General features: G+C 44.6%; 1 protein-coding gene across 3 annotated transcripts in view; it reads right to left on the bottom strand.

Annotated features, from left to right (window-relative positions):
• Positions 1 to 12,500, bottom strand: part of nyap2a (neuronal tyrosine-phosphorylated phosphoinositide-3-kinase adaptor 2a) — a 353,005-nt gene that overhangs the window by 210,932 nt on the left and 129,573 nt on the right. For all 3 annotated transcript variants that reach the window (XM_072571890.1, XM_072571889.1, XM_072571888.1), the window contains one exon: positions 6,062 to 6,570. In XM_072571890.1, the coding sequence (XP_072427991.1) occupies positions 6,062 to 6,570 (509 nt within the window). The remainder of the gene's footprint in view (positions 1 to 6,061; positions 6,571 to 12,500) is intronic.

Genomic DNA, 12,500 nt, shown 5'->3' with positions numbered 1-12,500 from the left:
TCATGTTCTCTCTCACAGATGCACGCACACATATAAGTCTATGGGATGAATTTGCTTTTGCAGAATTATATTTGCAGATACATTCGATTTTGCTCAAAAAGCACACAATCTGCAGGCAGGCAATGTGTGTAACATTTCATAAACTCCTACATTAAAAACAGAACCAGTCTGACTCAAAATTGGAATACAGACAGACTCTGACCTCACACCTTTAATGCATTGTCTGGACTGAGATGTCATTTTTTTTATAAAACCTGAAGTTATCTCAAGAATGTGATTTAAAAGAAGTTCTGGGATTTACATATTAATGAACTGAAACCGGCATCACCATTCTAAAAGATAAAAGACTTAACAGTAATCTAGGTTTGTTTAATATATTATTTCAATTGCATGACACTGTAATCTTTTGCTATAAATTCTGTATCTTATCATCCTGCCCCACAACCACCTGATGAAGGAGCGTCGCTCCGAAAGCTAATGCTTCCAAATAAACCTGTTGGACTATAACTTGGACTGACTGTGTGGAGTTTGTACATTCTCCCTGCGTCTGCGTGGGTTTCCTCCGGGTGCTCCGGTTTCCTCCCACAGTCCAAAGATGTGCAGGTCAGGTGAATTGGCCATGCTAAATTGCCCATAGTGTTAGGTAAGGGGTAGATGTAGATGTAGATGTAGGGGTATGGGTGGGTTACGCTTCGGCGGGGCGGTGTGGACTTGTTGGGCCGAAGGGCCTGTTTCCACACTGTAAGTAATCTAAATCTAAAAACTTGGTGTTGTGTGATTTTTAACTTTGTCCACCCCAGTCCAACACCAACTCCTACACATCTTGAATAAAATAGGAAGTATATTGCCAACTAAGTTCAAGTGTTTGTTTCAAGTTCTGGAAGATCTGCATGAATGAGTGATGACTGTGGGGTATCTGACCACTGGGATTTGACAACTTGTGAGCTGAAAGCCATTTTCGAGAGTATTCAGGAGGCTAACTTGTCGATTTACCCTGAGAATGCTTCTCCGGGCTGGAGTCCTCTTCGCCTGGAGGTGTTGGGCTCTGAGACCCCAAACCGCACCACCTTCTCGCCTCGACAGGAATCAACTCTGGGGAGAAGGTGGCTGGGGTTGGGGTGGGGGTGGGGGTGGGGGTGGGGGGGAGGGGGGTGCTCATAAAACATACAACATTCCAGCACAGTACAGGCCCCTCAGCCCTTGATGTTGCACCGACCCGTGAAACCAATCTAAAGCCCATCTATCCTACACTATTCCATTATCATCCATACACTTATCCAATGACCATTTAAATGCCCTTAAAGTTGGCGAGTCTACTACTGTTGCAGGTAGGTCGTTCCCTGCCCCTACTGCTCTCTGAGTAAAGAAACGACCTCTGCTGTCTGTCTGAGATGGTCTTTCCATCCTTCCTCCTTAAGTGGCCTTTATTCAGCGTCCTATCTCTGGGATTGTCTTTATCTCTGAGCAGGCCTGTCACCATGGTTGACAGGCTAATCTGTATGCACAGCTTGAGCACTGGAGGCTGTCCCTTAGTCCAATGTAATCATTGCCTGGTTGAATGACAAGGAGTCAGCTGATGGCCACTCAGTGCCCTTTTTATCAACCCACCTCAGCCTCTTTCCCCACGGCTTCTAACTCCGCACACTCGATGGGCTGATAGGCTTTTTCCTGTGCCGTAGGCCTCTATGACCCTACCATGAACCGAACTCAATCTGCTGACTTTCCTAGTGTTCCTCCAGCAGAACACCCTCTTCCATGTTGCTGCAGATGACAAGAGGCAATTCCAGGCAAAGTTCTGCAAGTCAGCTCACCGACCCCTGACAGGAAGATGGGAGGAGATGTTACCATCGCCTGGCTGGGTGCCTCTCTGTAAATTATATGAGCTCTACAGTTTTCTGGGGGGAGCAGTGGACAGTTTGGTTTTCCAGGGGTGAGCTCTCTTATTGGTTTGAGTGAGGATTACAGTCGCTGATCCACTGGGAGTATCTGTTAGAGTTCCGTGGTGTCCGTTGTTCCATGTGGGCTTGCATTCCAGAGTTACTCACATTGCCTGATATCGACTTTTTTTATTCATTCACAGGATGAGGGAGTCACTGGCTCAGCCCTAATTGGCCAGAGGGCAGTTCAGAGTCAACCCCATTGCTGTGGGTCTGGAGTCACATATAGGCGAACCTGGATAAGGGATGGCAGTTTCCTTCCCTAAAGGGCCTCAGTGAACCAGATGGGGTTTTCTGACAATCAACAATGGATCATGGCCATCATTAGACTCTTATTCCAGATTTGTATTGAATTTAAAATCCGCCATCTCATGTGTTGCAGGATTCAAGCCCAGCTCCCCAGAACATCACCTGGGTCTCGAGATTAACATTCCTGATGAGGGGCTTATGCCCGAAACGTCGATTCTCTTGCTCCTCGGATGCTGCCTGACCTGCTGTGTTTTTCCAGCACCACAGTCTCGACTCTGGAGTAACAGCCCAGTGATAATACCACAAGGCTAATACTTATCGACATTTTCCTAATAAACCTGTTCAGAGATGTTTTTACATACCTCTGGAGCTGGTGGTACTTGAACCCCAGCCTCCTGACTCAGAGGAAATGGCATTACCAGTGTGCCATAAGAGCTCAATCTGACCTATAACCTAAACTGGAGGCTGTATCAAGATCTCAGCATAAAAACAGACTGTGAGATATCAGCAAGCTCATTTTGGAGTGAATGGTTCTCCCCCTTTCAAAGGTTAGACCTGAGCAGCTCTTGGGTAGGACAAGGTTAATGACAAATTGAATATGGAAAGTGAAGAACTTTAAGTACATTTAAGTCATCATTGGACAAGCATAAGGACGTACATGGAATAGGTTAGATGGGCTTCAGATTGGTGTGACAGGTCGGCACAACATCGAGGGCTGAAGGGCCTGTACTGCGCTGTCATGTTCTATGTTTTATGAAATATAAACGTTCCAGATCGTTTTTAAAATATAGAACAGTGAATGTTACAGCGCAGTACAGGCCCTTCAGCCCAGAGTTTTGTACAGCTGCAGCATGACCGCATGGTTCCAGAACTCAATCCCTTCACCAATAAAAGCTGGCACGCTGTAAGCCTTCTTAACAATTCTATCAATCTGGGTGGCAACTTTCAGAGACCTATGTACATGAACACTGAGATCTCTCTGCTCATCTACACTACCAAGAATCTTACCATTAGCCCAGTACTCTGCATTCCTGTTAGTCCTTTCAAAGTGAATCACCTCACACTTTTCTGCATTAAACTCCATTTGCCACCTCTTAGCCCAGCTCTGCAGCTTATCTATGGCCCTCTGTAACCTGCAACATCCTTCAGCATTACCCACAACTCCCCTGACCTTACTGTCATCCGCAAATTTACTAACCCATCCTTCCATGCCCTCATCTAGATCATTTATAAAAATGATAAACAGCAGTGGACCCAAAACAGATCCTTGTGGTACCCCACTGGTGACTGAACCCCAGGATGAACATTTCCCATCAACCACTACCCTCTGTCTTCTTACAGCTAGCCGATTTCTGATCCAACCACTAAATCACCCTCAATCCCATACCTCTGTATTTTGTGTAATCCCCTACCATGGGGAACCTTATCAAATGCGTTACTGAAATCCATAAACACCACATCAACTGTTTTACTCTCACCCACCTGTTTGGTCACCTTCTCAAAGAATTCAATAAGGTTTGTGAGGAATGACCTACCCTTCACAAGGACATGTTGACTATCCCTAATCAACTTATTCCTTTCTAGATGATTATAAATCCTATCTCTTATAACCTTTTCCAACACCTTACCCACAACCGAACTAAGGCTCACTGGTCTATAATTACCAGGTTTTCCTCTACTCCTCTTCTTGAACAAGGAACAACATTTGCTATCCTCCAGTCTTCTGGCACTATTCCTGTAGACAGTGATGACATAAAGATCAAAGCCAAAGGCTTTGCAATCTCCTCCCTGGCTTCCCAGAGAATCCGAGGATAAATCCCATCCGACCCAGGGGACTTATCTATTTTCACACTTTCCAGAATTGCTAACACCTCCCATCTTGTCCAGTAGCCTGTATCCCTGTATTCCCCTCGACAACATTGTCTTTTTCCAGTGTGAATACTGATGAAAAATATTCACTTCATACTTCTCGTATCTCCTTTTCACATCCTTGACTGGTCCTAACCTTATTCTAATCATTCTTTTATTCCTGATATCCCTATAGAAAGCCTTCCGGTCTTCCTTGGTCCTATCCGCCAACAACTTCTCATGTCTCCTCCTGGCTCTCCTTAGCTCTCTATTTAGGTCTTTCCTGGCTACCTTGTAATTCTCAAATGCACTAACTGAACCTTCACATCTCATTCTAACATAAGCCTTCTTCTTCCTCTTGACAAGAGCTTTCACTTCCTCAGTAAACCACGGCTCCCTTGCTCAAGAACTTCCCCCCTGCCTGACAGGTACATACTTATCAAAGACATGCAGTTCCTTGAATAAGCTCCACATTTCTATTGTGCCCATCCCCTGCAGTTTCCTTCCCCATCCTATGCATCCTAAATCTTGCCTAATCGCATTGTAATTTCCTTTCCCCCAGCTCTAACTCTTACCCTGCATTATATACCTATCCCTTTCCATCGCCAAAGTAAACATAACTGAATTGTGGTCGCTATCACCAAAGTGCTCACCTGCCTCCAAATCTAACACCTTGCCGGGTTCATTACCCAGTACCAAATCTAATGTGGCATTGCCTCTTGTTGGCCTGTCTACACACTGTGCCAGGAAACCATCCCGCACACATTGGACAAAAACTGACCTATCTAAAGTACTTGAACTATAGTATTTCCAGTCAACATTTGGAAAGTTAAAGGCCTCCATAACATCTTCATATTGCTTTCAGTAATAGCAGAAAAAAAACTCAAAAAGTGCCAAACTGTCCCGAATAGATTATCTCTTCATGTTTCGTTTCTTTGGAAGTCAGCCTTCAATTGGCAAACATGTCTGAGGAATTAAAACCGATTTTTCTATGAATTTAATCAGTAACACCATCAACAATTCTGGAACTGATTCACAACAGAGTCCACATGTCATTGACAAGGTGCTGCTGACGAGTCAAAGACATTCCATTGATTAGGGTAAGGTACAGATAGTATCTAACCAACCAATGGTTGCAAAGCTCAGAACTTGTCCAATATCGAGTGTGATTCTGCGTTTGGTCGGTATTTGGTAAATAATACTAGGCATCCTATAATTTAAACTTATCAGCTGAGAGTGCAATGTGACATTTCCCTACATGCAGGAAGCAGTATGTATGAATATATAGGAGCCTATCCCTTGTAAACAGAAAGAACATTTACACACATTGTATCTGTTACAGAATATAGATGACAGCTATTCTCTGCTTCATTCCTCAGAACAATGTCGGCAGCAATCAGACTCAATCAGTCTGAGTCACACTGAACAAAGCCTTGCAGTTATCTGTCAGTCAGTATCGAATTAGTGTCTTCTCCATGATAAATGGCAGAAGGAATAGAGGGAACGTGAGGATGGGGGGGATGGGGGGGATGGGGGGGATGGGGGGGATGGGGGGTTCAGAATTTGCCACCTGAGTTTGAGGTAGAGGCAGAGACCCCAAATGTTTTCAAAGAATCCCTGGATCTGCCCCTTAGGTCCGATAAGCAGCAGGGCCCTGTGCTGTGAGCAGGAAGATGGGATTAGAAAGGGCAACTGGGTGTCTTAGTGTCAGCATGGACAAGATGGGCCAAATGGACCTTCTATGCTCTATCATTTCAATGGTTTCAATGTCTCTTCCAATCAGAGGCAAACAACCAGGATTCTCTCCTTATACAGTAAAAAAAATGATGTTCTTCATGTTGTGAATGTTGTGAAATGTACCAGTTGAAAAGGATTATTTGTCACCTTGCCTTCTTACCTCATCTCACCGAGGCCTGGAAACTGAGCTTCTTCCCATCTCTGATAGTGCTCAGTGTCAACCGCTGCCAACAGTAAGACAGATGTATCAGGAATACTTTAATAAACATTTAGGTGGAAGATTTGTTCACCTGCATTTTTGTCTTGCTCTTTCAGTGCTGTTCCAGGTGACACTGGTATCCCTCCTACTCCAGCAGTTGCAGGTGTCCCTCCTGCTCCTGGTGTTCCTGCTGCTCCTGGTATCCCTCCTGCTCCTGGTGTTCCTGCTGCTCCTGGTATCCCTCCTGCTCCTGGTGTTCCCGCTGCTCCTGGTATCCCTCCTGCTCCTGGTGTTCCTCCTGCTCCTGGTGTTCCTCCTGTTGCTGATGTTGCTACAAATCCCACGTTGACAGTTTCAGCTGAGATACTGAGCTTGGTACTTGGATCTCGCTTGGGTTTCGGAGGTGGCTGTTTGCGAGCACAAGTGTGACTTTCATCATCACCACCTCCAACAGAGTGAAGTGACTGAGACCTGACGGAAAAGCCACTGGCACATGGATGTGGCAGGCGATCCTGAGGAGCAGGCAGTGTCATGAATCCCAAACGAAAGTGTTTTCCCATGCAGGCGCCTTCACTTCCTTTCCCAACCTCGGCGCCTAATCTGGAAGGAAAGCAACAAGAGATGGTTAGAAGATTGAAGAGGAATCTTCACTCCGTTTCTTCACTCCTTTACTTTGGAAAGGAATGTTTTGACTTCCCTGTCAGGTGAAGAATGGTTTTGTCAGTTACTAATTTCCAAGGTCAGGGAATGGTGTCAATCATAGCACAAGATGAGAATGCCAGAACGGGAATCAGTAAGGTTTATTTATCCCACCCAACACGTTGTATTGCCGACCTTGATATTCAGTAGAACCTCAGACTAATTTTATCATCTTTGGTAAATCAGAGCAGGAGGAAGCCATTCAGTCCCTCAGCCTGATCCACCATTCAATGAGATCATTGCAGATCTGTGGCCTAACTCCATATGCCTGCCTATGACCCATATCACTGATACCTTTGTTTAACAAAAAAAAACTATCTCAGATTTAATATGAACAAAAGATCCAGCATCCAGTACCATTTGTGGAAGGAGTTCCAAACCTCTCCCAACCTTTGTGTATAGAAATCTCCTGACATCTCTCCTGAACGGTTTGACCCTAATCCTCAGACAATGCCCCAGTTCTACAATCCCCAACCAGTGGAAATAGTTTATCTTTATCTACCCTGTCTTTTCCTGTTAATATTTTGAAGTTTGGGATTCTGGGTAATCCAAGATGGAGGACGGGAAAAATTCCTGGCTGTAACAGCTGCTCCTTTTTCAGGTATTTTAGGTGCTGGAGGTGATTTCCTCGAATCCCAGGAGCAGCAATTCCTGGTTTTTATGCTGTTGCATTGTTTTGAAACTCTGGAGAAAAAAGTCAAAACAACAGCAGTTTTAAAAGGGAGAAGGACAGCCAATAGGCAGCACATGGTGAGGACAGTGCAGGAGAGAGAGAGAGAGAGAGAGAGAGAGAGAGAGAACCTGCACAGTTACTGCCTTTGCTGTTTGATTCATGTATCGCTGGACATTGGAGTGTGTCTGGGAAAATTAACAAACACTGAAGTTCACAACTAATCTTGGAGGAACCTGTTTGGGTGAAGTTCACAGCACAGAATCAGATAAGTTAATCATTGTTTTAAGTGTGTCCAACAGAATGGCTGCAGTAGTGAGTAGAGTGGGTTCTTTCTTGATTATGTTTTTGGAGATATGTCTCTTGATTAAACTTAAAATATAAGCCATAATTAGTCATTTAACCTGGGGCAGTGTTTTGTAGAAGAATAAGGCGGTGTTATTTTCTGGGTCCGTAGAATGTGAAGGTGCAAAAATAGCCTTTAATAGAGTGATATGTACTTCTTGTTAGATGTGGGAGTTTAGAGAGAGTTTAAGGGTTACTGTGGATTATATCTGCCTTAAATGCTATTGATTGCAAATCTTATCAGATCGAGTGGATCGGTTGGAGAGACAGATAGAAGCGATGAGGAATTTGCAATAGCAACAGTATGTGATGGATGGCAGTTATAGGAAGGGGGGAAAGTCTCAGATACAGTCACATAGATGGGTTAACTCCAGGAAGGGTAAGAGAGGTAGGCAGCTAGTGCAGGAGTCTTTTGTGGCTATACCCATTTCAAACAGGTATGCTGTTTTGGAAAATGTAGGGGGTGATGGATTCTCAGGAGAATGCAGCACAAACAGCCAAGTTTCTGGTATTGAGACTGACTCTAATACAACAAGGGGTACGTCGGGTTCCAAGAGATCAATTATGTTAGGGGATTCTGTAGTCCGAGGTATAGACAGACATTTCTGTGGCCAGCAGAGAAAAATCAGAACGGTGTGTTGTTTCCCTGGTTCCAGGATCAAGGATGTCTCAGAGAGGGTGCAGAATGTTCTCACGGGGGACGGGGGCCAGCAGGAGGTCATTGTCCACATTGGAACCAACGACATAGGAAGGGAAAAGGTTGAGATTCTGAAGGGAGATTACAGAGAGTTAGGCAGAAATTTAAAAAGGAGATCCTCAAGGGTAATAATATCTGGATTACTCCCAGTGCTACGAGCTAGTGAGGGCAGGAATAGGAGGATAGAGCAGATGAATGCATGGCTGAGGAGCTGGTCTATGGGAGAAGGATTCACATTTTTGGATAAATGGAATCTCTTTTGGGGTAGAAGTGACCTGTACAAGAAGGATGGATTGCACCTAAATTGGAAGGGGACTAATATAGTGGCAGGGAAATTTGCTAGAGCTGCCTGGGAGGCTTTAAACTAGTAAGGTGGGGGGGTGGGGGTGGGGGGTGGGGGGGGTGGGGGGGGGCGGGGGGTGGGGGGGGGGTGGGGGGGGGCGGGGGGTGGGGGGTGGGACCCAGGGAGATAGTGGGGAATGAGATCAATCTGAGACTGGTACAGCTGAGAACAGAAGTGAGTCAAACAGTCAGGGCAGGCAGGGACAAGGTAGGACTAATAAATTAAACTGCATTTATTTCAATGCAAGGGGCCTAACAGGGAAGGCAGATGAACTCAGGGCATGGTTAGGAACATGGGACTGGGATATCATAGCAATTACAGAAACATGGCTCAGGGATGGGCAGGACTGGCAGCTTAATGTTCCAGGATACAAATGCTACAGGAAGGATAGAAAGGGAGGCAAGAGAGGAGGGGGATGGCATTTTTGATAAGGGATAGCATTACAGTTGTGCTGAGGGAGGATATTCCCGGAAATACATCCAGGGACGTTATTTGGGTGGAACTGAGAAATAAGAAAGGGGTGATCACCTTATTGGGATAGTATTATAGACCCCCCAATATAGTCAGAGGGAAATTGAGAAACAAACTTGTAAGGAGATCTCAGCAATCTGTAAGAATAATAGGGTGGTTATGGTCGGGGATTTTAACTTTCCAAACATAGACTGGGACTGCCATAGTGTTAAAGGTTTAGATGGAGAGGAATTTGTTAAGTGTGTACAAGACAATTTTCTGATCCAGTTTGTGGATGTACCTACTAGAGAAGGTGCAAAACTTGACTTGGAAAGTAAGGCAGGGCAGGTGACTGAGGTGTCAGTGGGGGAGCACTTTGGGGCCAGCGACCATAATTCTTTCATTTTAAAATCGTGATGGAAAAGGATAGACCGGATCTAAAAGTTGAAGTTCTAAATTGGAGAAAGGCCAATTTTGACGGTATTAGGCAAGAACTTTCAAAAGCTGATTGGAGGCAGATGTTCCCAGGTAAAGGGACGGCTGGAAAATGGGAAGCCTTCAGAAATGAGATAAGAAGAATCCAGTGAAAGTATATTCCTGTCAGGGTGAAAGGGAAGGCTGGTAGGTATAGGGAATGCTGGATGACTAAAGAAATTGAGGGTTTGGTTAAGAAAAAGATGGAAGCATCTGTCAGGTATAGACAGGATAGATCGAGTGAATCCTTAGAAGAGTATAAAACCAGTAGGAGTATATTTAAGAGGGAAATCAGGAGGGCAAAAAGGGGACATGAGATAGCTTTGGCAAATAGAATTAAGGAGAATCCAAAGGGGTTTTACAAATATATTAAGGACAAAAGGGTAACTATGGAGAGAATAGGGCCCATCAAAGATCAGCAAGGCGGCCTTTGTGTGGAGCCACAGAAAATGGGGGAGACACTAAATGAATATTTTGCATCAGTATTTACTGTGGAAAAGGATATGGAAGGTATAAACTGTAGGGAAATAGATAGTGACATCTTGCAAAATGTCCAGATTACAGAGGAGGAAGTGCTGGATGTCTTGTTAAAGGTAGATAAGTCCCCAGGACCTGATCTGGTGTATCCAAGAACTCTGTGGGAAGCTAGAGAAGTGATTGCTGGGCCTCTTGCTGAGAAATTTGTATCATCGATAGTCACAGGCGAGGTGCTGGAAGACTGGAGGTTGGCGAACATGGTGCCACTGTTTAAGAAGGATGGAAAAGACAAGCCAGGGAACTATAGACCGGTGAGTCTGACCTCGGTGATGGGCAAGTTGTTGGAGGGAATCCTGAGGGACAGGATGTACATGTATTTGGAAAGGCAAGGACTGATTAGGGATAGTCAACATGGCTTTGTGCGTGAGAAATCATGTCTCACAAACTTGATTGAGTTTTTTGAAGAAGTAACAAAGAGGATTGATGAGGGCAGAGCAATGGGTGTGATCTATATGGACTTCAGTAAGGCATTCGACAAGGTTCCCCATGGTAGACTGATTAGCAAGGTTAGATCTCATGGAATACAGGGAGAACTAGCTATTTGGATCCAGAACTGGCTCAAAGGTAGAAGACAGAGGGTGGTGGTGGAGGGTTGTTTTCCAGACTGGAGGCCTGAGTCCTCTACCTTTTGTCATTTACATAAATGATTTGATGCGAGCATAAGAGGTACAGTTAGTAAGTTTGCAGATGACACCAAAATTGGAGGTGTAGTGGACAGCGAAGAGAGTTACCTCAGATTACAACAGGATCTGGACCAGATGGGCCAATGGGCTGAGAAGTGACAAATGGAGTTCAATTCAGATAAATGCGAGGTGCTGCATTTTGGGAAAGCAAATCTTAGCAGGACTTATACACTTAATGGTAAGGTCCTAGGGAGTGTTGCTGAACAAAGAGAACTTGAAGTGCAGGTTCATAGCTCCTTGAAAGTGGAGTCGCAGGTAGATAGGATAGTGAAGAAGGCGTTTGGTATGCTTTCCTTTATTGGTCAGAGTATTGAGTACAGGAGTTGGGAGGTCATGTTGCGGCTGTACAGGACATTGGTTAGGCCACTGTTGGAATATTGTGTGCAATTCTGGTCTCCTTCCTATTGGAAAGATGTTGTGAAACTTGAAAGGGTTCAGAAAGGATTTACAAGGCTGTTGCCAGGGTTGGAGGATCTGAGCTATAGGGAGAGGCTGAACCTTATAGAGGTTTACAAAATTATGAGGGGCATGAATAGGGTAAATAGGCAAAGTCTTTTCCCTGGGATCGGGGAGTCCAGAACTAGAGGGAATTGGGTTCGGGTGAGAGGGGAAAGATATAAAAGAAACCAAAGGGGCAACTTTTTTACGCAGAGGGTGGTACGTGTATGGAATGAGCTGCCAGAGGATGTGGTGGAGGCTGGTACAATTGCAACATTTAAGAGGCATTTGGATGGGTATATGAATAGGAAGGGTTTGGAGGGATATGGGCCGGGTTTTGGGGAACTGCAGCGTAACCCCAGCGAGCTTATACTCCAGTCCTCTAGTTGCCCCATTCTCAGAACCAATTAACAAATAAAAGCAAAATACTGCAGATGCTGGAAATCTGAAATAAATGCAGAAAATGCTGGAGAAACTCAGCAGGTCTAGCAGCATCTGTGGAGAGAGAAACAGCGTAAACATTTCCAGTTCAGTATGACTCTTTGTCAGAATTAAATTAACAAATGCAGCTTTGTAACAATTCTTGACATGCTGTTTAAGAGAGAAAATTACAGTTATTACCAAAAACTGCTCTTGTGTTTCGCACTTTGCTTGCTCCTGCAACTTAGCAGAACATTACATATTGAAACGTGTGGATGTCTGAGAGGCCAGGAACCCACTCCCTGCAATGTTTGTTGGCATGCCAGCATTGAACAACACTGTGTCATAACACATCACAAATAGCATTTAATGATCAAGGAAATTTGTCAAGTCTTGTACCGTTAGTTTTCACCAAGTCTGATGCAGGCAAGTTCCCGAGTCAGGTATCATAACCTGCTCCCAATGGGCAATGTGAACAAGAATGGTCCATGGATTAATGCAGTGATACAAATGAGAAAAAAAATGAGGACACTGAACCTCGACAGGAGATTAATCAAACCCACCCCAACAATTATCGGTTAGAACATACAACATAGAACAGTGCAATGAGTACAGGCCCTTCGGCCCTCGATGTTGTGCCGACCTTTTATCCTACTCTAAGATCAAACTAACCTACATACCCTTCATTTTACTATCATCTAAAGACCTATCCAAATGTCCCTAATGTCTCTGAGGCTACTCCCACCACTGGCAGTGCATTCCACACACCCACCA

This window comes from Chiloscyllium punctatum, chromosome 6 (assembly GCF_047496795.1).
Source record: "Chiloscyllium punctatum isolate Juve2018m chromosome 6, sChiPun1.3, whole genome shotgun sequence".
In the NCBI taxonomy this organism is placed as follows: Eukaryota; Metazoa; Chordata; class Chondrichthyes; order Orectolobiformes; family Hemiscylliidae; genus Chiloscyllium; species Chiloscyllium punctatum.
This window is presented reverse-complemented; position numbering and strand designations above follow the sequence as displayed.